At 41.9% G+C, this 27,952-nt stretch overlaps 1 protein-coding gene across 2 annotated transcripts; it reads left to right on the top strand.

Moving 5' to 3' along the window:
* Positions 1 to 96: 96 nt before the first annotated feature.
* LIPI (lipase I) lies at positions 97 to 25,286 on the top strand. 2 transcript variants are annotated; one of them, XM_084841704.1, is made up of 10 exons: positions 97 to 498; positions 2,108 to 2,288; positions 3,806 to 3,914; positions 5,257 to 5,358; positions 7,069 to 7,158; positions 7,810 to 7,977; positions 12,593 to 12,688; positions 13,947 to 14,058; positions 20,662 to 20,835; positions 23,524 to 25,286. In XM_084841704.1, the coding sequence occupies exons 1-10, from the start codon at positions 383 to 385 to the stop codon at positions 23,609 to 23,611; spliced, it is 1,236 nt and encodes a 411-aa protein (XP_084697830.1). In that variant the 5' UTR covers positions 97 to 382; the 3' UTR covers positions 23,612 to 25,286. The 2 variants fall into 2 exon arrangements, with proteins under 2 accessions (XP_084697830.1, XP_084697829.1); XM_084841703.1 differs by having other exon boundaries at positions 299 to 498; positions 1,912 to 2,288.
* Positions 25,287 to 27,952: the final 2,666 nt, after the last annotated feature.

Below are 27,952 nucleotides of genomic sequence, written 5' to 3'. Positions count from 1 at the left end.
GACTTTCAAAGCAACCAAGTAAAAGGTCTTCTATACATTTTGTTTCTTCTGAGCCTGAAGGGCAAAGCATGCAATAGATTTGTTTCCTCTCTAAATACTTCAGAACTGGCACAGAACTGCTTGCCACATCAAGTACCATCAAGGTGCAGAGCCCTGCAAAACCAGGTTTTAGGAAGTCAGAGGGAAGAGGTCCTTGTGATTTAAAAGATACAGCAAATCTGAAGGAACTGAAACTACCTTGCCTATTTAAGTTAGAAAGGAGGGGCCATGGATTGCAAAAGCATAAAGACTGGGTTTCACTCTGCGAAGTACTTCCTTCTATGTACCACACCTATTTTGTCAGTGACGCTTAATTGAAGCAAACACTGAAGCAAAAGCCAGCATGACAGAAGAAAACTGCACCATCCTCTCAGATGTGGATGTTATATGCTGCTTTTCAAAAATTACTGATGTTGGGGCTGTGTTTCTTCACCTTTTTCATGGCATGTGTGAGAGCAGGTAAGGTAGCCGTTTAAAAGCTCCTCTTGATTTTTTTTAGCAGAGGAAAGGTAGTGTACATTTCAAATGTTTAAAATGGACTAGACTGTACTGTTTGAGCCATGATTCTAAGTGCTAGTCGGATGAATGTGATCCTTTCAAATACAGTACAAAGGTCTTCTCTTTAGTGCAAAACAAATATACTTTATCGTTGGTACTTTGTGCAAAATAGGCACCTAGACTGATTTTGTGTGGTGAGACCTGGGGGGAAAACCCCCTCTTAATATTGAGTTGTAGCTATAGCATACTGGCTCCGTGGCATGCAAAAGGCTCCAAGTTCAATTCCTGGCTGTATCCATTTAAAAGGATCATACCCTAGAAAGCCAGCCCATTACTGGGCTAAATGGACCAAAGGTCTGACTTGATATAAAGTGGCTTCCTATGTTCATATGACTTAAAAATCTAACACCATGATTCCAAGACATGTTTAATCAAAATTCATTGCACTGAGTGTAATGGAACTTACTCTCATGGAAGTGTACATAGAATTTCTGCAGCTTAAGCATGTTACAAACACCTTGTGACCTTACTGGTAATGATTTATTTCTCCCATGAACCATTCAGCCAGATAATAAATTATGTCTGTAAAAACATCTTGCTGTCATGGACACACAGAACTAACCAAAGACCAGTGTGCAATTTTGTGTTTGGTATTGACTGATGTAATATAGTGAAATAATGTAAGTTTGCAGTGTTATGCTAACATTTTAACATTGTATGTATCCAAATGTATTTTTCCCACTAGCAGGTTACACAGAAAGTATTTTCAGCCTCAAGGGATGATCTTTAACACAACAGGAACATTTTATGACAGGAAGGGAGGGGGAAAGAGATTGAAGCCAAACAGTCTAGTGAAAACAACCATTCAAACTAGAAAAATATACCCTGTCTACCAAAAGAACTAACACAGCGTAGGCAGGTAAGAAGTTTACTTCTCTGCAACGGTGCTGTGTGACAGAGTTCATTTGTCTGAAGGTCAGTTACTGTAAGCACATTTTTAGATACAAAAGTGGAAGCAGAAACAAACATTTCATAATGGTAAAATCTGTGATTATGTTTTGAAAATATGCAAGCAAATGAAGGCAGTACTGAAATTGATGTGTGTGGGGGTGGGCAGGGGGAGAGACACCCAGACCAGTTAGTTACAGGTTCAAATCCTTTCTTAGACATGAAATTGCTGGGTGACCTTGGGAAGTCACTAATTCTGAGCCTAAGGTACTTGACAGATTTGTCGTGAAGAAAATCATGATAATCTTCTCATGCAGGCTCCCCTGGGTGCCTTGTAGAAAAGGTGAAATAAAATGTGTGTGTGAGTGTGTGTTTAAATTAGCTGAGTGACCAAGTATTTCTTTCCCCACTTATTTCATTTTTCAGGTAAAGGACAGGAATGCCCTACATTTACTAATCTTAGCATAGGCAACTCAATACTTGGTACAGATCTGAAAGTGCAACTGCTTTTATACACAAAAAGAAACCAGGACTGTGCTGAGAAGCTCAGCGAACACAATCTAACAGCTTCTGCATATCTAAATGTGACCAAGAAATCTATTATTATCATCCATGGTTACAGACCTACAGGTTCTCCACCAGTATGGATTTACAAAATCAAAGATCTTCTGCTCGAAAAAGGGGACATCAACATCATAATAGTAGATTGGAATCGAGGTGCCACAACTATGATTTATCCTAATGCTGTTCACAATGCCAAGAAAGTAGTGGAAATCTTGAAGAATGTTATTGACCAAATGTTGGTAAGGAAATCCTGTACATCATGGCTATTAGAGACCATAAGAGCATTCCTATTGTCCCATTGAGCCCAGTTTACTTGTCTTATACTGATGACATTAACTTGGTTTGTTCTTGGGAAATGTATGTAGTCTGAAGGGATAATGTGATGTGTGATATGCAGACTGTTACCTGAAATACTTGCACAGTTGTAAATTTTGCTGTATATATGTGTGGAGTGTACCTATGCTGGGCGGCCATGGCCAATCATATCTTCCCAGGACATGTACACACAGTGAAAGATATGTGTGTAAGATCCTCACACATGATCCTCTCATAGTTTTCATACTTTTTCCTAGTTGAGATTCATTTCTATATAGAAAAAGGAAAATGCATGAAACACCCCTAAGAGCTAATGCTCACAACCTACAAACATCAAGTGATTGCCGCTTATGTTTGATTATGCAGTGATTCCAAACTCCTGGTGAAATGTTCTCCTGATGCATCTGCCATGTATAATTTGGATATGTTTACAATGGCAGGAAAACAGTATGATCTGGAAGGGGCGTAGCTCAATAGTAGAGCATGTGCTTTGTATACAAAAGGTCCCAGACTGAATCCCTGGCATTTCCAGCTAGGGCAGGGAAAGACTCCTGTTTGACTCCCAGGAGATCTGCTGCCAGTCAGTGTAGACAAAACATAGTTAGAGCAGTGATCTGATTTGGTATAAGGCAACTTCCTACATATGGTGGTCCATCATAGGAATAGCTTGCCATAACTTGGGAGTCACTGTGCAAAAGAACATAATGTAGCTACTACATGTCTAAGTTCATAATTACCCAGAATACAAATTTGTGCAGTTCATACTGCTCAGATGTATTACAAGTCAAGCCACATTTTCTCCCAAATACCTTCTCCAGTTCAGGATTTAAAAATAATATTCTGTTCATGCACACTCAATATTTAGCAGGCCAGACACCTAAAGCCACCTGCATCATAGGTGCATGTGCAAAAGTTCTTTTAATGTTAAAACTCTTTACTCTCACTGAAACTCACACAGAAACTGTGCGTGGTTTCTGAATGCTCACCAATAAAAGTCATTTGCCAAGCCAATTTAAAATTGAGATCAGCTCTTCTTCTTCTTCCTCTTCCTCTTACTGTTGTTGTTGATAACAACAACAACAACAACAATAATAATTCATAGCATAGAGAACGGAACAAATTATTCTTTTTCTCTTAATATAATGGCAGCATTGCTCAGAAGGAATTGTTAGTCAACTTTGCTGTAGATTGCCTTGGCATAAATACATGGCCATTTTTTGGTGTTGTTCTAGAAGCAGCAACAGTGTTAGTTCTCTGAAGTTATTAAACAAATGGCTCAAGGTCACATCTCCCCTTGAAAATACTTTGGCCTTCCCAAATGAGAACATGCCTATTTGAGAAGGAGGAACAAATCCTGGATTAATCCATATTTACCTAACTGCACCAAATACTCTGCGGTTCACATTTTGATAACCTTCTATCCATGCGTATTTACCGACAGGCAAATGGAGCCTCTCTCAACTCAGTTTATATGATTGGAGTAAGCCTTGGCGCTCATATAGCTGGATTTGTTGGAAAGACATACAAGGGCAAAATTGGCAGAATTACAGGTAAGACTTACAAATCGGGTGCCGATCATTCCACATGTAGAAACTGACCAGACTGGCAGGTGAATCTTGCTTCTAGACTGGCAGTGGGACAGCATTCTCGATCTCACCTAAGCAGGCTAGCTTTAGGAGGTCATAGGCTGCTTGGCACACGCAGTTCTTTCCTCCCAATGCTTTATTACCTCTCATGGCCGGCTCTATCTGACACCTGCATGTTGGCCATTAAAAAAACAATGTAGCAGTGTCACCACCAATATGCGTCACATGAGCAGAGTTGTACTCCTTCTGGAGTGCGTAGCCTGGCCTAGCTGCCTCTCTTAGGGGCCTTTCCCAATGGCACTGTTAGTGATGCTTTGGGAGCAAATGGCTAAGTGAGACAGACAGACAACCCAGGTGGCCCAGGAAGATAGGAATGGTCAGAAGGGCCGCCATCTGCCAGCCGCCACCCTAGCATCTCCTTCCTGATCCAGCTGCATCACTCTGCCTAATGGTAGGGCTGGCTCAAGACATCACAGCTGTGACTTGCTTCTCAATGTGAAAATAATCAGGACTATGGAACGAGAGCCTCCACCCTAATCCTAAATACTTTGGGCAGGACTCAGGTAAGTCAAGTGTCCTTTGGTCAACTTGCAGTCAATGGGCTGTGTGTCTTCTGTGAAAGTAATTTCTGTTGCAGTCAGTACACTTATCCTGTGATCAGTACACACGCACTATTCTCTTTGGGGAGGGCAATGTCTTCTTGGTTCCCTAACAGACAGTGTGTGTCTCTGTTCGTGGGCAAAAAGTAGAGATTTACCATGCTGAATTGCTACATGGCTCTTTTTCCCTAGGACCTTTCACAAGCCCCAAGTGACAGCATGCCTTAGACTGCAGCCTGAGTATGGCCATGCAGGCTGGGGATAATGGATGTTGTATTCCAGGGCACCTGGTGGGCCCTGGTTGGGGAAGGAAGATCTAGAGTGTTGGGAGTAGATAAACAGGGAAAGAGGAAGAAATTTATTGTGCAATCCTATGCATGTTCAGACAGAAAAAAGGCCTACAACTCCAAGCATCCCGGCCAGCCATGCCGGTACGTAAGCTTAAGGACTGGCTGGGGAATGCTGGGAGTTGTAGGCCTTTTTTTCTGTCTAAACATGCATAGGATCGTGCCTTTGATTTATTTAAATAATGAATATGTTTTATATTACTGCTACTTCTGTGTTGCTTGTATTGATTAAACTTTTAAAAAGAAAAGAAAGTATGCTTTTTGATTATATAGTGACATTTTTTATCCTAGTGTGGTCTGCTTCTATTAAATATTTTTTAAATAAAAACCCAACTAAAATATGTTTATTCTTCATGTCAGGTCTTGATCCAGCGGGCCCATCATTTACTGGAAAGTCACCCAGTGAGAGACTGGATCACACGGATGCACAGTTTGTTGATGTTATTCATACTGATATTGATGGTAATTATTACACAGTTTTGGATTTCCAGAATCATAGAGCAGAATGATTTTTTTTTGCTCCAGCCAGCTTGTATGGTAAGCTTAAGGACTGGAAGCCAAATACCTTTCAGGTGTGCTGAAAGGCTTGACCACGTCTGCTGGAATTTTAATTTTTTTTGTCTTTGAACATCAAGTTCTCCTGCCACATTCAAAAAACTGCTTTTGAAACTACCACACCACTGGGGCTCTTCTTTAATCAACACTAGTTCAAAGTCTATTCATTCAGGCAGAATTACTTCATGTTGTTTTAATCCTGGCCAGTGATGACGTTTGGCAGGACTTTGTGCTTGCCTTGGAAAAGGACTTTCAGTTATTCCAGAGAAAACGTGACTAGTCTTGGCCAATTTGTACCCTACCTAGCCATCACTGCCAAGACATCCATGTGTTGTCACCAAAGCATTGTTGTCAGGATTGATTCTAAGCGTATGGATATAGTTAGCAGTTACGATTCAGAAGGGGAACAACAAGAACTGGGGGAGGCATCTTCCCCAGCCAGATCAGATATGGATAGGCATGCTTCTCAGGATGCTGGCACCCAGATGGCTGGGCCTGAAGCCCCCTGCCCTCTGTGAGAATCCAGGAGGAGGAGGAGGTGGAGGAGGAGAAGAGCGCAGGGTGTGACCTGAGAGATGCTAGACTGTGGTGCAGAGCGAAGCAGGAAATGTCAGAGGTGGAACATAGGGGAGCATCACTGGATGGGAGCGGTTTCCCTCCCTAAGTTATTCTAGCCAGCAAGTCCCTGTTCAAACTGCTAGCAACATAGGGAGCATCACTGGATGGGAGCGGTTTCCCTCCCTAAGTTATTCTAGCCAGCAAGTCCCTGTTCAAACTGCTAGCAACATAGTCGTTCCCATTTGGATTCCCTGCTGTTATTCCTTTGTAGCCTGAGGGTCTTCGGGGATTTGCATCTGTAATGAACCTGTTGATACTGAACTAAAGACATGAGACTGAAGCCTCTCTTCCTGTGTGTGTGTGTGCATGAGGAAGGTGGGGACCAAGAGAATGTGACAATTGTTCATACAGCTGTCACACATTTGGCAATTTAGCTCCATCTAAGTGAGGACTGGGAGTATCTGAATTTGTTTTTCTGAGCCTGCAGAAACATGCTCCCCACCCACCCTGTGCATCAATGAATTACAACACCTTGATACAAGCCCTTTGTTTTTTTGATGTCTTCATGGTGTATATGAGTTACAGTTCTTCTTTGTCTTCTTCTTCATTGTCATCTTTGTCTTCTCCATCTCTGTCCCCTCCTCATTATTTGTTTATTTAAAAATATTTATGAATAACTTATATTAAAGGAATTTCTTAGTTATATACAGTAAGATTACCTTCGTAGGAATGTCTATTGGAAAAAGTAGGTTTTTAGTCAGCACTAAAAATCCAGGAGAGTTGGTGCCTGCCTTATTTGTAGTGGTAGGGAGTTCCAGAGGGTGGGCGCTATGACAACTAAAGGCCTTATTACAAGCCATGATGGACCAAACCTTAGAAATTGTTTCTGTCTTCTCCTCCTTTGCCTTCATTTTTTTAAAACATCCTAGCAAATGTGTAAAGAAGAAAAGGCAATAGGTTCTTAAATATTTTGGATGGTTTTTTGTGCTTGATAAGCATATTATTTATTCTGAAGTCCTGTATTTTTTTGCCTTCATTCATATGTTGAATTTTTGTTAGCTTTGGGTTACAGGAAGCCCTTGGGAAACATTGATTTCTACCCGAATGGAGGAACAGATCAACCTGGATGTCCCAAAACAATACTTGGTGGTAAATACAGATAAATTAATTATAATAGATGAGAACATCAGGAAAGGTCCTGGCCTGGAGTCAGTTGGTGTTTCACAGATGTGGCTGGTGAATTTATTTAATCATTCTGCTTCTGAATAACTGAATAGCATTAGGAAAACATTGTTATTTAACACTGTGAGATAACCCAGATTTCCTGGCAGGATGTGAAATGTCCTGACTGACATTCTTTACATGCATCCTTGAAGGTGTCATTTCCACTTCTGAAGTGAAAGAGAACAGCACCCGTGTAGGCACTGGAGCTTTAATATATAGATTTCACTTGCCCACCTTGAGGTGCTGCTGCCACTTCTCACCAGGGACTTATGGAGAGAAAAGAAAAGAGGAAATTCAGTGTTTTTTCTATGCCTTGTTTAGTAACGGGAAAACTGAAAAAACTGGTAAGATTTTGAAGCTGAGCTTCAAAATCTTACGAGTTTTTTCAGTTTTCCAGTTTTCCAGGCTCATATATGCTTAGATGAAGAGGCAAAGAAATTGCATTACATTTCCATAAAGGGAAAGCATGTGTCCAACGTGAAATGTGATAGATTTGTTGCTCTGTTAATATTAGTCTTATTTGTGTAACAGTTACGTAACATTACATTGTTTCCTTGATTCTTTCTCTACTTTAAGGATCTCAGTATTTCAAATGTGACCATCAGAGATCTGTTTTTTTGTACATGTCATCCTTGAAACAGAATTGTCATGTAACTGCATACCCTTGTAACTCATACACTGAGTATAAGAATGGAAAATGTGTGCGCTGCGAAGCTTTCCACCCACTTCCATGCCCAATATTGGGTAAGAATTATACATTATTTTGCAAGTGGAAATAGAGTGTTATAGTTTCAAACAGCTGTTCTGTACTGAAGATACTGGTCTGTGCTCCCTGCTTCTTTGGAGCAGTGAGAGGTTTTAGGGACAGAGCTACCTGGGTTTGGCTTTCTGTGGAGGGAAGAGTGCCAGACTCTTATGGTGTGGTTGTAATATTGGGCTTATTTGAAACCATTCAAGTGAGTATAGTGGAGGCAAGCAGCCTCCGCACCTTACACGTAGTAGTTCTGCTGCTACCCAAATCAGATTGCCAAAGAGAGGAGCCCTATACCACACTAGGTGATTTCACCCAGATCTCACACTCTCTCACCCAGATCTCACACTGTTCCAAGATTGCTGGTTCTTTGTCTCTGTCTCTGTCTCTAACTCACACACATATGTGTATCTTACATTAGCCACTTTATCTTAGCTCAGGGGTAGGCAATGTGGTGCCCATATGCACCAAATGCCCCCAGACACCTTTTTTGACACCCACCAAGGTGCCCTACCCTTCCCACATTAAAAAAAAACAAAATTAACACATTTTCTTAGCAGCAAATGTGCCCACGGCCCCAAAAGCTTGCCTATCCCTGTCTTAGATGTAGAGCAGGTATGGGCAATTTGTGGCCCTCCAGATGTTTTGGCCTATAACTAGCATAGCCAAACTATGCTAGGCCAAACATAGCCTATAACTAGCATCAGGCCTGATGGGAGTTGTAGGCCAAAACAGCTGGAGGGCCACAAGGTGCCTTGATAACTTCCCTAATTCAAAATATGCAGAAGCGATCGCCAACTATTTCCTAATGAGTAGCTTCTGTTGAGCAAATGGGTGCTTCCAGACAGAAGGCTTCTAGCACCACCAATGACAAGGCATTGTGAAGCTGTTCCATCTTTTCTTTCTTAATGGATTATCTGTGGTAAGAGAAAAGACAGAAGACAGTGGGAAAATATGAGGGGGTTAAGAGTTGAAGTCCACAATATCTGGACCCTCTGTAAAGTTTTGTGAATGAGGCAGGGTGATGGTGGCATAAAAGACTAATCTGGAATCAACCAGTATTTATCAGACATTCTGGACCATTAACAAACAATCGGTGTAACAAAGGAAGATTGCCCAGTCAAGGTAGCAATACTTTTCAGGTGCTACACACATTGTTTCAGGTGGACTGCCTCACGTTGATCCTGTACTACAAGGTCCATTGTCAAAGGAAGCAGTTCTTGTAGGAGGCATAAGAATTCTTATAGGAAGGACCTCTCTGCATAATTGTTGTGTATCTCCAAGCAATTATTGTGTTCTTATCTCATGGTAATTGTTCTGAGGTCTTGGATAACTTAGAATAGGTCAAATCAGTCATAACAGAAATGTTATTTATGTATTTAATCAAGATTTATAGACTGCTTGATTTGATCTAAAAAGACATCTCAAAGCTGTTTACAACATACAAATTTGAAATACAAAACATCCACAGTTAAAATGTTTAAAAGAGAAAATACAAAACAGCTCAGTTAAAAACATTTAAAATAATAAAAAATACACATCCTCAATTAAAACATTTAAAATCAGATAACAATCAACAAACTGGACAGTACAATCACTCAGGGAAGACCCGGGTGGCACCTCAAACATGCCACAGTTATGTTTAACTGGCACCTCAGACATGACACAGCTGGTTCCTCCTGCATAAAAGGGGGAAAGGGCATTCCACAAAGTGGGTGCCACCATGGAGAAAGCCCCCTTCCAGGTTGCCTGTTTCAGCCAGATATTGTTTAAAAAGATCACAGAACCAAAATGTTGGCAGATTCTGAAGATCTAGTCTAACCTGTAAGGCTGAATCTCCATGAATGTAACTCCATACATTAAACCACTTACACATTAACCCACATTATCCTTACTGTAGTGTGTTGTAATCAGTGAGCAAGAAGGAGCAAGGTGCCACATCACCAGAATGCCTCCCGGGATGAGTAGGTAGTTGGCTCAGATGCCAATCTTGAATGGTGATTTATGGGAGCAAATAATATAATAGTTCTATAGCATTGTTGCCTGCTCCAGCAGCTCAGCCAGACAAATTATTTTCCAGAGTAATAAACAGTGATCCAGTTTATGAAAACAACAGATGTTTTATTAGTCAACTATTGATCACACAATACCAGGCCTCTGTCTTTCTCACAGGCCTTCTCATCAGGATAACACACGTGCACACACACGCCTTCAGGCTTCCAGAACCCTTTCTGACCTTCAGGGATTGTGTCACCACATACACCCCTCCCATGAAGGCCTGCCTTTAGAGATGCATAAGGCATTCACTGACTATGTTGTATAATTGCTAGATTTCTCATAGGGCTGAGTTAGACATGATTTAGTTTGCTTCTTTATGCTTTTTATTTATTAAAAAAGATTTCCAAATACTAAGAAGCTCCTTATTGCCCTAGTATTCTAATAAATATGATTTATGGGAGCCACCTAAGCATGAACAAGGATGGGACCATCCCACTATTGCAATTCTCAATATTTGATCTCAGGGCAGAATGGTATCCTGAATTAATATGAAATCCCAGATCAGTGAAACACTGTGAATGCAATATTAGCTTTTCATTTTGCTGATTACATAGCTTAAATGAAAGAATATTTGGCTAATTAAGAGCAAATGTGTACTCCTAACAGTAAATACCACAGAGTCAGAGAATTCAACACTAAGTCAGTTTTAATCTGGCAAGGTAATCAGTGCCTTAAACCTGCCCCATGAAATACGCCACTGATCATAATGGACATTAATTTGTGGGGAACTGGTTAAACGTATCATGTTTGCCATTATGTTTATGTATTTGTTTATTTATTTTTGCAAGGGGATAATCTGGATTTTATACAACTGGAATTCCTTATACTTAAAAGTTTGAAGTATAAAGTATATCTCCCTGCAGGCTGAGTCAATGTTTTGTACAGTTCTTAGCCTGTTTTGAGCTGTGTGAGTGCTGAGTGAGTTTATAAGATGTGGTAAAAGCTTAGCTTTATTCCCAAAAGTGAAACCTACCTTTATTTATAGTCTTCTATTTATTTATAGTCTTTAAAAACAACCACAATCCATAACAAGTGGGTTTCTTTTAAATCAATATGAAAAACAAAACATTCAACAAGATATTTACTGAGTAGACAGTTAACTTAGATACCGAAACCCAAGGTCAAATGTAACTGATGACACACATTCAGTGGAGGCTGGTGGGTCCATTTCAGTGGGGCAGTGAATCTGCTCTAGGTTTCAGTCAGAACTCTAAAGGGGCGATCCAAGGCACTGAACCCCTTTGGGGCTTTGGGGCTAGGGCTCAGCACTTTGGATAGCTCCTTTCGAGTTCTGACTGAAACCCAGGGTAGATTCACTGCCCCACTGAAATGGAGCCATTTTGAAAGTGATTTTGAAAATGTCTCTCTCGATCATGCTGAATGTCCAATGTGCAGGCATTCTTTGGCCCTCTGCACACTAGAAGTCCTACATAGCATGTGTTGGAGTTGCCAGACCCTCCTTCGCTACTGGCCTCCCCCATTGGCTTCCAGCCGTGGCTTTGTTTTGCCCTTCCTGGAGGCCACTCCAGGAAGACCGTCCTGCATCTTGAGATTAGAGGATACAGTCCATGAAATTCCTTTTCCTCCCTTCTGCATCCTGGTCATTCTTTTCACCTACAGCTTCCTGGTTGTGTGTAGAAGCTGGAAGGGGAGATAAAGCACATTGTAGTGCATCCCCAAATCTTCATTCGGGAATACTCAGAGCTTGATCAAAGAGCTGTCCTTGCTGGTTCTGTCCTTTGCAGATCATTATGGGGCATGTTCTAGTGCACACACTGGCCACATTTGCACATCTGGCTTAATAAACCATGATATGATGCACAGAGCCTGTTTGCTCTCACTTTATTCCTCCCTTCGTGCAAATGGGTGAACCAACCAAGAAGGGGTAATTTCACGTTACCTACAACCCTGGGATTATTTTCAGTGCATCCAAACAACCCAGAATATCTAAGCCAACTACAAACCCTGTTTTAAAGCTGTCTTATGATCCTGGCTTGTTTGGGTACAATTAACCATAATCCCAGGTTTCGATGTAACATGAAGCTATCCATTCCAGGTTTGCACGAAGGGAGGACTGTGGCAGGAGGGAATGGGCTGCATGGCCCAGCACACTGCTTGTTCACATTGTGGTTTATTAAGACAGGATTCCTGGCATAAAATTACATGTGAATGCAGTCACAGTTCATATGAGGAATGAGCCAAGGAAAAAATAACCAAACCAACTTTCCAAGTGAACTGAGGTCAATCTCTGAAGCTCCCTGCTGGTCCTGGTAAATCAGGTAAAGCCAGATGACTAATAGTAACTGAATACAGAAAAAGATGTGTTTTTATTTTAGCTGGAGTGCCAGAGGTTGCAAACTCATCCAGTTTCCTGTGCATAAAACTACTGACTGTAGTGGAACTTAGCATTCATAACTGGAGTCCAAGGTCTTGTGACTTGATCTCAGTTTTGATTTCCCAGAGCATTATAAAACAAAAAACTATCTTTAGGATTTTATTTTCTCTTTATTTGTTAACTTTCTGTTGAACACGTTCCCATTTAAATTTCAGGTTATTATGCTGATAAATGGAAGGACTATTTAATTGAAAAGAACCCTCCAGTGACAACAGCTTACTTTGACACTTCAGATAAAGAGCCATTCTGCAGTAAGTGATTAACTATTCTCCTTACTTACCCCAGGTTTCATTATCTAGTGGTGCTATGGAAAAAACACACACCCCCAACCCTCTACTTTTTACTGCCCAGATAACCTGGCATATTCTTGATTAGACTTTGTTCTTTGTTGCTGTTTCATTTATGAAATACTATTATGCTCAAAAGATCTATGTGCCAGGAGGAGGGAAAATGCTAAATGCAGGAAATTATCTCGGCAACCTGGTAAAAGATGACAAATGAGCTGATATGAGAATGGGAAAGAGCTGGATTTGCATTGGATAATCATAAAAAGATGAATTTCAAGAAGAAAGGTATAATGAAAGATGGGCCAGTTAGCCAAAGATTTACTACCATGGATCATAAGACCTATGATTTGAGATGTATGTCAATGTCACTTTCAAATAGTCACATCTTTGTGGGTTTTTAAATCTGAGAATTGAACATGCACATTCAATCATCCGATTCTTGCAAGCTATATGGAGTCTGAAGTGGGGAAGATGGGAATGCTGGCAGGACCACCACTGGTTCTGCTTACCCACATGACCAAAGGGTACTCATTTATATAGAACTGTTGCTTCCTGGAGCTTCTTGCATCATAGACATAAAACATTACAACAATGCAAGCAGAATACTATAATTTTAATATCTTCAAATGTAATGCTATCAAAGATCAAAAGGTTATTAGACTGGCCTGCAATATTACAGCAGTACAATTCTGCAAACATAATGTTATGAGTTTGGCTGTCTCAATGAGCATAAATGGCCTATTGTTATGGTTTTTCTTGGAAAACTTGATGGGAGATCAGGAATGTACCGAAGGGGATTTAATGGTTCTTTATAGTCTGGAATTTTCCTCAAGCCTTTGGAATGTGACACTTTCTGCAGGGAGGGACAGAGAGTTAAAGGCAGTTGGCACTTAGAGTTTGGAGATGAGGAGACAGACAGCTGACAACTTTGAATCCTGAGTTTAGCTGAACTGCAAGCAGCCTTGTGGCCCATGTTATTGCTCTCTGGATGCAAGATCAGTAGTCTGGATGCCTGCTGTAGGACTATTTGCTTCCACTCTGCTCTGTTTGTAATATCTGTTTTGTTTAGACTTCAAAAGTCTCCAGTGTGCCCTCAAACTGAAGTCCCTGGACTTCTGGGCACTAGAGGAAGGACAGCTGATATATACATGCTACTGAGTATAATATGTGTAATACAAGATAAAATTGTATTCATGTATCTTTCTTTCCCCCTTCCCCCTAGTGTATCATTACTCCATGGATATTATTATCTGGAACAAAAGCAGTAGGAGAGGTTTCATAAATATCAAAATAACAGATAATGCAGGAAATACAACAGAATCCAAAATTAAGAGGTAAGTTTTATTATTTTACTTGACTTTTATACAAGGCAGATGAAATGGCAACCCACTCCAGTATTCTTGCCAAGAAAACCCCATGGAACCTATCACAAGGCTAAAAGAGATGATGCCGGAAGATGAGCCCCTCAGGTCAGAAGGTGTCCAATATACTACTGGTGAAGAGCAGAGGGAATTTCCAAGTAGCGCCAGAAAGAGTGAAGCGGCTGGGCCAGAGCCAAAAGGACACTCAGCTGTGGATGTGTCTGATGGTGAAAAGAAAATCCGATGCTGTAAAGAACAATATTGTTTAGGAGCCTGGAATGTAAGATCAGTGAATCAAGGTAAGCTGGAGGTGGACAAACATGAGATGGCAAGACTGAACATCGACATCTTGGGAATCAGTGAACTAAAATGGACAGGAATGGGCAAATTTAATTCAGGTGACCATCATATCTACTACTGTGGGCAAGAATCCCTTAGAAGAAATGGAGTAGCACTCATAGTCAACAAAAGGGTGGGAAAAGCAGTTCTGGGGTACAATCTCAAAAACGACAGAATAATCTCAGTATGAATCCAAGGCAAACCATTCAACATCACAGTAATTCAAGTCTATGCCCCAACCACTGAGGCCGAAGAAGCTGAGGTTGATCGGTTCTATGAAGACCTACAACACCTTCTAGAACTAACACCAAAAAAAGATGTCCTTTTCATCACAGGGGATTGGAATGCTAAAGTAGGAAGTCAAGAAATCACTGGGATAACAGGCAAGCATGGCCTTGGTGTACAAAATGAAGCAGGACAAAGGCTAATAGAGTTTTGCCAAGAGAACACTCTGATCATAGCAAACACTCTTTTCCAACAGCCCAAGAGGCGACTCTACACATGGACATCACCAGATGGTCAATATCGAAATCAGATTGATGATGTACTTTGCAGCCAAAGATGGAGAAGCTCTATACAGTCAGTCAAAAGAAGACCTGGAGCTGACTGTGGCTCAGATCATGAGCTGCTTCTTGCAAAATTTCGGCTTAAATTGAAGAACATAGGGAAAACCACTAAACCATTCAGGTATGACCTCAATCATATCCCTTGTGAATATACAGTGGAGGTGAGGAATAGATTTCAGGGATTAGACCTAATAGACAGAGTGCCTGAGGAACTATGACGGAGGTCCATAACATTGTTCAGGAGGCAGCAACTAAATCCATCCCAAAGAAAAAGAAATGCAAGAAAGCAAAGTGGCTGTCTGGTGAGGCTTTACAAGTAGCTGAGGAAAGAAGGGAAGCGAAAAGCAAGAGAGAAAGGAGAAGATATATCCAACTGAATGCAGAGTTCCAGAGAATAGCAAGGAGAGACAAGAAGGTCTTCTTAAATGAACAATGCAAAGAAATCGAAGAAAACAATAGAATGGGAAAGACTAGAGATCTTTTCCAGAAAATCGGAGATCTCAAGGGAACATTTTGTGCAAAGACGGGCATGATAAAGGACAAAGAAGGGAGGGACCTAACAGAAGCAGATGAGATTAAGAAGAGGTGGAAAGAATACACAGAAGAACTATACAGGAAAGATCTTAATGTCCCTGATAGCCATGCTAGTGCGGTCACTGAACTTGAGCCGGACATCCTCGAGAGTGAAGTCAAGTGGGCCTTAGGAAGCATTACTAACAACAAAGCTAGTGGAGATGACAGAATTCCAGCTGAGCTATTTAAGATCCTAAAAGATGATGGTGTTAAAGTGCTGCACTCAATATGCCAACAAATTTGGCACACTCAACAGTGGCCACAAGACTGGAAAAGGTCAGTTTACATTCCAATTCCAAAGAAGGGCAATGCCAAAGAGTGTTCAAACTACCGTACAGATGCGCTCATTTCACATGCCAGCAAGGTTACGCTCAAAATCCTACAAGCTAGGCTTCAGCAGTATGTGAACCGAGAACTACTGGAAGTGCAAGCTGGGTTTCGAAGAGGCAGAGGAACTAGGGATCAAATCGCCAACTAGGGATCATGGAGAAAGCAAGAGAATTCCAGAAAAACGTCTATTTCTGCTTCATTGACTATGCTAAAGCCGCTGATTGTGTGGATCACAACAAACTGTGGCAAATTCTGAAAGAGATAGGAGTACCAGACCACCTTACCTGTCTCCTGAGAAACCTGTACGAGGGACAAGAAGCAACAGTAAGAACTGGACATGGAACAACCGATTGGTTCAAAATTGGGAAAGGAGTATGACAAGGCTGTATATTGTCACCCTGCTTATTTAACTTATATGCAGAGTACATCATGAGAAATGCCAGGGTGGATGAATCACAGGTCAGAATTAAGATTGCCAGGAGAATTATCAGCAACCTCAGATACGCAGACGATACCACCCTAATGGCAGAAAGCGAAGAGGATCAAGAGCCTCTTGTTAAGGGTGAAAGTGGAGAGTGCAAAAGCTGGTTTGAAACTGAACTTTAGAAAAACTAAGATCATGGCATCTGGCCCCATCACTTCCTGGCATATAGAAGGGGAAGACATGGAAGCAGTGACAGATTTTATTTTCTTGGGCTCCAAGATCACCGCAGATGGTGACTGTAGCCATGAAATTAAAAGACGCTTGCTCCTTGGGAGGAAAGCTACGGCAAACCTAGACAGCATAGTAAGAAGCAGAGACATCAACTTGCCGACAAAGATTCATATAATCAAAGCTATGGTTTTCCCAGTAGCAACGTATGGCTGTGAGAGCTGGACTATAAGGAAGGCTGAGCACTGAAGAATTGATGCTTTCGAACTGTGGTGCTGGAGAAGACTCTTATGAGTCCCCTGGAGTGCAAAGAGGTCAAATCGGTCAATCTTAAAGGAAATCAACCCTGAGTGCTCATTGGAAGGACAGATACTGAAGCTGAAGCTCAAATATTTTGGCCACCTAATGCGAAGAGAAAACTCCCTGGAAAAGACCCTGATGCTGGGAAAGATTGAAGGCAAAAGGAGAAGGGGACGGCAGAGGATGAGATGGCTAGATAGCATCACCGATGCAATGAATATGAACTTGAGCACGCTCCGGGAGAGAGCGCAGGACAGGAAGGCCTGGCGTGCTATGGTCCATGGGGTCACGAAGAGTCGGACACGACTGAACGACTGAACAACAACAACAAAACATGGAACTAAGGTTCATTAAGATCTGTGATGCTTGTTTCCCAGTAAATGACTTTTGGATTGGAGTGCCAGTTTGAATACTGTGTATCAGAGTGATGCTGTTTTTTGTCTTTTATCAGTGTGATGTGGTGATAAAGGTGCCAGTCTGAAGAAAAATGGTCTCACCTCATCAGTGCTATAGTTAGTCTAATAAATGTACCTATTTGTTTGCTTCCAGCTTAAGTTATGTATAGCAGCTTAAGCACTAGGAAAACAACCGAAGTGTTAAAGAGCACCAGGAACACAACCTGTGTTTTTCTCCTAATGCTAGTGAAGGGATGGGGAAGCAAGTGCAGTTGAACAATGGATGAGATGATTAACCCTTTCCCCTCTCGCTGATTCTCCCCTGCTTTAATTAATTTGTCTCCCCCACTCCCCCGGTTCTGTTCTTCCTCTGTTATGGTGAGGGCTTAGCATCATTGGGTGCTGGTAAGCCTGGGTTCCAGAATTCCACTATGGATTGGGTCTTTACTAGGGTTTGGGGAAAGTCAAGTTTCTGGGGGAGACAATAAACGGCAATAGGACAGCACCACTGAGAGCTCTGAGTGAGGTTGGAAGCCAGACAAGCTTGTCTGTGGGCATTTCTACACCATCCTGTATTTAAAACAGGGCTTTCTGCTTCTGTTTTAAATACAAGGTCACAACTGGCTGCCTTACAAGCACTTCCTTTCCCCCCTCCCCTTCTCCCCTCCTTCTCCCCCAAAGCTGAGTCTTCCATTATCTTTCATTGATCTCCCTCCTCTTCTTGCTGCTTTAAGTTGCAGGGAGGATGAAGTGGAACAGAAGTGGAACATAAAGGGGTAATTTGATAGCTCATGATCTGCGATCTATTTAAAAACAGAACAAAGGGCATTTAGTGCAGGAGGGTCACGGCAGGGTCACGGCATCATGTAAAGAGCCCACAAGCTTCCATGAAGGAGCAATCTCAGTCGCAGGATAAATGCTAAATGCTCCGTGTGAAGGGGCCCTGTATGTTGCTCCAACAAGCAGCTGCTTTAGGGGTTTGACTTCCTTTAGGGGGGTTGGCCCTGCCTCCACACTGATTAAGACCTTTTCTCTTAAAGGGGCCTGGTCTCTTTTAGCAGCCTCAGGCTGCAATGACAAGGGGATGGCTGTGGCATGCTGGTGTCTTCATGGCTGGTCCTCAGGGTCTGAGCATGACAATATGACCTTCCCTGGATGCAAGGGGGCAGGTCCTGGGGTCTTCCTGGAGAGCTGGGGCCTGAGAAGGTGGATACTTCATGACACCTTTCTATAACTGAGTCCTCTCCCTGAACAGTAAACTCAGCAGCCGCCTCTTCTGAAGATGAGGGGCTGGGATCCTCAGAGGATGAGTGTTTGGGCTCCTGGTCCACCTGACTTACCAGGCTTACTTCCTGATCTGAAGCCCAGCTGGTGGAAAATATATTGCTTGTTTTTGCTGTCTGCCTGGCAACTGCCTGCCTGGTACGGTGGCACTGCCAAAAATGAGGGTTTGCATCATGAAAAGGGAGGACAAAAGAGGACACATTTACATGTGCCAATTTATGTGACGGTATGCACATTTAGAGCTAATTACTAAAATCAAGGTGGGCCCAGGATGTTTTGCTGCCTTAGGCAAAGGACAAAATGGTGCCCCCCATCCCACATACAGAAGTTGTCCTGGCAGCTGAAACTTACTTCAGAACTGGTTGAAGTAAGCATCCTCCACTGCACCTGGAGACAGCAAGCTAGCCTAGCGGATGCAGGATGGCTGTGTAGCACCTCCATCTGTGTCCTGCCCCAGCATGTGCTACCTGAGGTGGCTGCTTCTCTCTGCCTAATATTAGGGCCAGCCCTGACTAAAATGTAGATAAAAATACAATGCAACTCATCATAGTGGGTGAACCTGTCCCCCTCCCCACCCTTCCCCAATGGCTGAAGTAAGTATAACACACACACACACACACACACTGCTTCCACCAAACAAGAGAAGCAGTGAATGAAGCACGTGTTGCTGTCCGAGAGGGAAACTACGAAAAGAGGAGGTGAAGGTTGAGGAGCAGCTGCTGCTGCTACAAAGTCCCCAGGGAGAGAAAAGGAGAGGCAGGAAACAAGCCATTTTGACTGTCTTATGGGAAAACTGGAAGGAAAATTTTGTGAGTGAAGGAAAGGAGGTGGTGTAACCATTTTAAAATAGTCATGGCACTGAACTGAATTCAGTGAAATGGCTCTGGGATTTGGCTGATTAATATGGTTGTGTGTTGATCCCATCATTCTTACTAGTGGAGGCTGGTGGCTCCAATGTCAGTGGGGCAGTAAATCCACTCCAGGTTTCAGTTTGAACCAGTCAGAACTTTAAAGGAGCAATCCAAGGTGCTTTGCACCTTGGATTGCTCCTTTAGAATTCTGGCTGGTTTGGATGGAAACCTGGAGTGGATTTACTGCCCCAGTGACATCAGAACCACCAGCCTCCACTGGTCCTTGCATCTTTAGCTCTATAAAGATTAAGTGCCTCCCAGCTGTCCTTCCCTTTCTTCACCTCATGGTACTTCTTTCCCTTTCCTGAGGCAATTTCATGTGCTGTCACTTTCCGCCATCCACCAACTTTGCCTCATATCCTTCCCTCCCTTCCCATCCTTCCCTCCATTTACATGCTTTCCTCCCACTCAATCCATCTGCACCCCTCTCTCCATCTCCGCCACAGCCATCACTCTCCCACTCCCCTTGCCTTCCATCTCCTGAACAGCATCATCTTAAAGCATCCCAGGCTGCTGAAGCCATGCTTGCTCCTCACTGGCCATGGCACCTGGATTCACTAGTGCTCGGGGCGGCCTGCCACTTTCCAGTTCCTGTGGCTGGCACTGGGAGTGGGTACAAGTGGGCTTTGCTACTCGGAGAGCTCACAATGCCCGGAAGGAGGAGGGATTTGCAACAGGCAGAGACTCACTGCCAGAGACACCCACTCCTCCTCCACCTTCCCTTTCCTGCCCTTCCTTCTCCCCCGGGCCAGCCTCCCTGGTGCACAGCTGCTACACTGCCCCCAAGAAAACACAGCCAGCTGTCCTGGTGCGATGGCTGCAGCAGCTTGAAACCAGCTGACGGTGTGCTCTACTGGAAAAAAGAGCAAAAAATTAAATTAAAACAGCACACCCTTGCACAGCATCCATAAATTCCAGATTTTTAGAGTAATATTTTGGAAACTGGACCTATCCCAGACAGAACCTTAAAATGGAGGACCATCCAGGACAAAAGAAGCCATATGGCCAGCCCACTGCTTGAAACTGCAAAAAGTGAAGGATTGTCAACTGGCTGCCCACAATACATAGATGATGGGCTGTGTTTGGCTTGCTGAGCCACAAGTTGTGCAGAGACCCAGAACAGGATGATCTTCACAGACCAGTCAACAGTGGCATTATCGTAAATGTACTCCAAGCATCAGGGAATCTAGGTGTCAATGTAACAATATATTTTGATTTCTCCTTAGTGATGCAGCTGCATTTTACCAATATAAACAAGCCAAGATACTGGCTGGATTTTACTTGGATTTCCACACTGTATCGAAAATTACCTTGACATTTTCGACAGAGAACATAGTTGGCCCAAGGTACAAGCTTAGGGTCCTCCAAATGAGGTTAAAATCTCTCTCAAATCCAGAAAGGTAAGCATTGATTACCTTATTTGAGATCTTATTGTGGAAATATTTCTATTGTCCTGAACTTGATTATCAGTAAAGCAAGTCTTATAAGCAGCCTGGGGTCTCTGACAGCATTGTATGAGACATAACTTTGTTTTCAGCTGCAGAAGAAATTCTTCCTTACAAGGGCTGCTTTGGAACATCATAATCTCAGGAACTTCATGAAGGAAAGATGGAGAAATTAAGTGCTAAATATAGATGGCTCAGGGAACATGTAAGGCATCCCTGTGGCAACAGGTGAAGGTGAGGAAGGCCTGTTTGGGCAAGATTTGAAGAAAAGATAGTTGAACAACAGTAGCCCATCAAGTCCTTCTACTCAAGAGAAGTGGCATGGGATGGGAATAGTGTTGATGAGAATGCTGTTTAAGAAGACCACTTTAAACTGAGGCAGGATGAGTGAAGACTACTTGCTAGGTTCAAGACCTTCAGAGGTGTCTCTGTCTGTGTATGCATAATAGTGCCTGCCAAAAAAGGAGGTGTGGCTGCACTGCAAGGTTATTTCCTTAGCCAAGTATCACAGTATTCTGCATGCGTGGCTTTGGGTGTTCATCTTGGTTTGCCCAGCCCTGATCATAAATATTACTTGCTCCAGGAATATACTCATTGGCCACAATCCAACAAAGAGTTAGAGATGCTTAAGTATTTTTCATTTCAATGACACTTGGACTGCAATTCTGTACATGCTTCCTGGGAATTTACTTTTGAGTAGAAGAACATAGGATTGCACTGTTAAGTATTCATAACCATCCACTGGACAGTGGCCATTGTGTAAGAAATTTTAAATCTATTCTGTCTGCGATTTGTTGAATGTCAGGTGCCTTTTGTACTGTCATCTGCTCATTGACAGAACTGGATTTTTCCCATTTCTTGAATTTGCGCAAATTCACATTTTGTGCAAATTTGCACTTGTAAAAATGTGCAGATCTCCCCCAAATGTGCAAATACATCCCCCAATCCACATTTTCATGCTTTAGCCTATGGGGCAAATACACATTTTTGGCTGGTGTTTTCTTTTTATTTTACTTATTTTTCTATGACTAAATTTGTATAAAATTCTGTGAAGTAAAAAAAACAACCACCAACAGTTTGCAAGTCTGTGGAATCCATGAAACTCAGGAAAAGCCAGTCTGCTGTGGAATCTGTGGGTCAGATTTATAGAAATCCAAACTCATTTCATTCCATTGAGGATTTCTCTGACATCCTTAATTCTTGATTATGCTTCTTATGGACAGCACATAATTATGTATTCATACGTATTATGTGCTTCGTATTGTTTTCTTGTGGGTTGTTGTTGTTCTTGCTTATCTACAATTCTGCAAGTTTTACTTACATGACAATTGAATTATTACATTGCCTAGAATTTCTTATTATACAATCATAGGCTGTAATTGCATAATTGCATCTTGCAGTTTGGTAAAATATGTGGAATTGATGTGAACACACATATGGCTTCTGCAGTTATTCATAATTATTATAATTACATAAACAGTCAGAGATATGTTGAAAACAAGAGTACTTAACCAAGCTCTAAATGTTAATTAAATTAGAACAAAAATAGATAAGAAAGTGCACAGGCATGAGAGAAAAATGCTCCAGAAATTATATTAATTTGTGACATGCCAACAGTATCAGGTAGGAAGCTTAGAAGCACTGGAGGAAGAGTTAACACAGTCTGACTCCATTGCCCCAGTTCATATGGTAAAACGGTCTTGAGAAAGGGCCCCACATGGTAAGACGCCTCGTTGTCTCTGTGTGCTTTGGAGCAGAGGGGGCAGAGGAACTTTCACAAGAACATTTTATGATGGGAAAATTTACATTTGTGTTGGCTGTTCTACCTCAAAAATACTGTAGTTGTGTGAATCAGCTCTCAAATATAGGATCACACAAATGTCTGTAAAGTCTTCTCCAGATTGAAATTTGGTGTAAAAAAGTCCTTCCCCTGATCTTATCTTTCAGACCAGTTCACAAACCAGTCTGGCTGCAGGTTCAGCAATATAATATAATATAATATAATATAAAGAGAGCTTCGGCTATTGGACGGTATAGAAATGAAATAAATAAATAGAAATGAAATGACATAGAAATAAATAAATAAATAATACATTTTAATTAGCCTTCTTTCATACTCAATGTCCTCAAAGGCAAACAATGCCTTCCCTTTGAATAGCTTTTCTTGCTTTCAGTGTGGTCCAGTGTAGTAAAATTTGGTTGTCTATATGATGAAAACATTGTTTCTAGGAAGAAAGTCCATTTTAAAAATAATGGTGCCAATTTGCTGCTACTAGTGAGTCAAAAGCTAGTTTGAATAAAATTGTCTTGTACCACTTCTTAAAGATGTATAGGTCTGGCCTTGCTTTGGTAAGTTTATGCTTCTTGTACTGTATGACATGACTTGATTTAAACTAGGTTTTGGGGTGGGGAAAAATAGGGTAAAATAAAGAGAATTCCAAAGTTGAGAGGTAACTACTGAAAATGTCTCCTTCACATCCTTGGCATATTGGTGGTGAACTTAAAAGAGCACTCTCAGTTGATCTTAAAGGTCATGGTGGAACACAAGGGTGGGTGCATAGAATTTATGTATAAATCTTTAATATAATATAATATACATTGCCTTTCTGTTGACAACATATTGTCTCCCTTCTCTCTGTACAGGATTCAGCTTTGTAGGTATGATTTTATACTTCTGGAAAACATTGAAACAACCTTCAGGCCTATTCCATGCCTTGAGACCAATGTGTGAAATGATAGTCTCTTTTAAGTGTGCCTTCTTAAGCATATTGTATGCATGAAGTTAAAAATACCAATGAGAAATGGCATCAGGCTCAAGACAGCTACTTTTTCAAACATTATGGCTATTTTGGGGGGGGGTGTCACAGAATGAACTACAAGAAATCCAGAGATTTTTGATGTGTTTAGGTGTATATGATACCCTCAATCCATTTCTAATTAACAAGAGAAAGCTGTGAATCATCTTCCATGTAGACTTATACTGCAAGTCTTGCACACAATGATAATAACAGACATCTAACTGAAATTAACAGTAATTACAACTTCAACATTATGTGCAGAATCACAGCTCATAAAAACATCGTGTTTCCTAATGTTTCATAATAGACAGATGTCGCTCCTTTTAATGTGAATTTGAGATGCCAGAAATCAGGGAGTTCAGGCCGTCCTTTGGGCATGTGTACAACAGAATTGCAAAAGTCCTTGGTGGAGAGGGTATTGTGAACATTGGAGCCCACAGACCCACAAGGACTTGCCAGGCTGAGTCAGCAGTAATTGAATCACCCAGTTCGTCATATGGTACAAATGCTATAAACTAGCCAGACCAAAGTGTGCCCTATTCAGGCATTCAGTACCCATGGTTACCGAATGTGTAAAAGGGCTATCCTGAAAATGCAGGCTATCCATACCCCCTAGACTACGGCTGTTGAACCTCAGGCCTGTGGGCCAAATCTGGCCTGCCTGGGATCCCAATCCAACTATCTGGGGTTCCCCAGACATTCACATCCCCTTCCCACCAACCACCAATCATTTGGTGGTTTCCCAGCTTTTACACAGTTTCCTTCCCATTCTAAAATATTGAAATGCCTCTCCTAAAACCATAAGAAGAGCCCGGCTGGATCAGACCAAGCGTCCATCTAGTCCAGCATTCTGTTCTCACGGTGGCCAACCAGCTGTCCACCAGGAACCCACAAGCAGGGCATGAGCGCAACAGCACCCTCCCACACATGTTCCCCAACAACTGGTGTACATAGACTCACTACCTCTGGTACTGGAGGTAGCACATAGCCATCACAACTAGTAGCCTTTCCTCCAGGAATTTGTCCAACCCCCTTTTAAAGCCATCCAGATTGGTGGCTATTCCTATATCCTGTGGTGGCTTAATTACCGGCAGCAAGAGCTTTAACTCAAATATGCTGGGATTGGGAGGTACTTTCCGTGTTTTTGCCCTGCTCTCTTTTGCCTTCACCCCCACCCACCACTGGAATGCAGCCCCCAAGAGCTTCCCAAAACAGTTTGGCCCTTGAGCTAAAGAGTTTCAGCACCTCTGCCCCAGAGGCTGACACTCATGGAGGCCATACCCTGTAGCTGACCATGCAGCATAACAGGATGTGTCCAGGGTACACATCAGTTTGTAGGGTGCAGGCCTAGCCCATGTGTTTTAGATGCAGGCCTAGCCCATGTGTTTTAGATAGCTCCTTCACACATTCATAACACATGGGTTTCCTTTTTTAAAAAGTATATGAAGTTCAATGGGACTTACTTCTGAACAGATGTATTTAGAATTACAACCTTGATTGTCTGATTTCCAGTGTCAACTGGGCAAGTGTATATTATTATTTTTATATATGTTTAATAAAAATGTGTTTATTTAAAGCCAAGAGCAGGGATTTCTCTTGGGAGGCAGTAACAATAACATGGAGTACATTTTTCATGTGTATGTGTTTGTTTCAGAGACTACATAGCAGTCATTGAAAGTTTTGGGGTTCAATCCAGAAGTGGAGCCATCATTTGCATATGTATCCACCTTCTTCACACAGAAAGCAAAGGACTGGAAATGTGTTTTGTTTTTTACTTTCTACAGTACAAGAAGCATGCAGAAGAGGTGCTGAACCCTCCACTCTTCCACAGTCCATTGCTCTAGGCAATGTTCTCCATTTCTGGCTCTAATACTAGAACAGGAAATGTGCTTGAAACAATGGACTGAGGGGAAGTAAGATGAGGGAGGGAAGAGTATTCACTGCAACTCTATCATGCATCCTTTATACTGCTAAAGTTAGTGCCTTCCACTGCCACTTTTATATGCAGAGTAAGCTCCTCCCACTACCATGGGCATCTGGTTGGCCACTGTGCAAACAGAATGCTGGACTAGATAGGTCTTTGGTCTGATCCAGCATGGCTCTTATGTTCTTATATGTGAATGGGACAGACGCATCAAAGAAACACACAGTCACATCTATGTTTGGCCCTAATAGATCTATACTTTGCAATGGTATTTTTATTTATTCAAAGTACAATGGTATTTTATTTATTATTACATTTATGGCCTACCTTTTTTCCTCTTCCAAGGAACCAAAAGCAGCTCAAATGTCCCCCTCCTCTCCATTTTATCCTCACAACAACCCTCTGAGGTAGGTTAGGCTGAGAATTGGTAACCGCCCAGAGAGCTTCGGCTATTGGGCGGTATAGAAATGAAATAAATAACTGGCTCAAAGTCATCCAGCGAGCTTCATGGCCGGGTGGGGACAAGAACCTAGAAGTCCAGAGTCCCAGTCCAACACCCTGACTGCTAAACCACAATAATACACATAGGGCGCTAACTTCTGTTGTTGAAAGAAATATAGGTTTCTGAGAATCCAGTCCCATGGCTCTTCTTCATGTAGAAAGACAAAATAACTAGGGCTCTGCACAGACCCCGCCCCCCAACTGCTTTGGAGACCAATTTGGGGCTCCAGATTTGGCCCTGATCTGATTCAGACCTGACCTGACCTGCTTCGCAGTCTGGATCTGAAGCAAGATTTGGAAATCCAAATTGGAATTATTTGAATTTTACATTTTTCCAATGACTTGCATTAGAAAACAGGAACAGCCATAACTTTTTAAGTATTTATGATAAATACATGAAATTTGGAGACCTGGCAGCCCCTATGGAGGTGACTGAACCTGGCAAATTTCAGACAGTTAAGTCCAATGACCTTTGTGCTAGCCATGCATAAACTTTCTTTTCTGAAAAACTGCATTGGATAGGCGGTCGCCTCTGAGTTCAGAAGTGGTTGCCTATCCTGATAGGATTGTGTCCTAAGGTGACAATTAGAAGGTCACTATCCCTAATCTCTGGTGGAGGTTTTTTTAAATTGCAAAATAACCCATCTCCCCTAGTACTTTCCTTTTGTCTGTCCTGAATCTGCCACTATTCAACTTTACTGAATAGTGGCAGATGATGAGAAGAGCCTTCACCTGAGGCTCTTCTCATTAAGAGAAGAAAAAAGTTAAACCTCTCCTTGGCTGCAATACACAATACCTGGGAGTAAGTCACACTGAACTCAGTGGAGCTTACTTATTGCGCTGCTCCACTTTCTCTGTTCCATATATTTTATAAACCTCCCCTGTTATTTGCCTTCTAAATTAAATAGCCCAAACACTGAAGCCTTTCCTTGTAGAGGAGTTGTTCCAGCCCCTGATCATTTTGGCAGCCCTTTTCTGCATTAGGAAGGGTAAAATGAAGCAAACATTTTAAAAAATGCATACAGCCTAGTTTGATCATTTTCTTCTTATGGTCATTTGATGTACACAAGGGAAAACAAGCGACAGGCCAAGTGCTTTGCACAATCAACAAAAGTGAGTAACTTCTTTATTTTTTTAATATAAGGACATGAACTTTGGGGGAATGGTGGTAGCCCCTTCAGAGCTCTGACTGCTGCTGCCCAAGAACAGGACATAGGGGTGAGCCAGCCCACTACTGGTGCTGCTGGTCCCATCAGCACCTTGCCCACACCTACCTCTGCCCCTGCCAAGAGCAGCACCATGGGTGGTGATACCCCTAAGATGCTTCATATTATGTATTGTGTAGTGCTTTGCCCCACAGTATATATTAGACGGTGTATTAGTGTACTGCTTTGGCCACACACTGTTTGCTTGCTTGCTTGTGCACAATAATGTGTATGCTGCACTCACACAACACACACATGCAAGACCAAAAGCAAAGCAGATACAGAAAGAAAAATCTACCTAAATAAGTTAAGGGTGGGGGGAAGGGGAATAATCCTAACACTAACAATCTAAAGCCTAACAGAAGAGAAAAGGTGTGGGGGTTTTTTTGGTATTTTTTATAAGAATATAGATGAAGAGTTGAAAAATGGGAAGGGAAGGAATAGTAATTGAGAAGATTGGGGGGGGGGCAAAGAACGAGCAGTAAACAAAGCAAGAAACAAAATCAAGCCTAACAACTAGAAGAGAAAGTCTCTCTCTCTCTCTCTCTCTCTCTATATATATATATATATATATTAAGAATCTAGAAGAAGGATCTTAGGGAAAGGGAAAAGTAAGAAATGTAAGGGAATTTAAAGAATCTAGA

Source organism: Heloderma suspectum, chromosome 3, assembly GCF_057233095.1.
Source record: "Heloderma suspectum isolate Gila_16-S chromosome 3, 16-S_ref, whole genome shotgun sequence".
Taxonomy (NCBI): domain Eukaryota; kingdom Metazoa; phylum Chordata; class Lepidosauria; order Squamata; family Helodermatidae; genus Heloderma; species Heloderma suspectum.
This window is presented reverse-complemented; position numbering and strand designations above follow the sequence as displayed.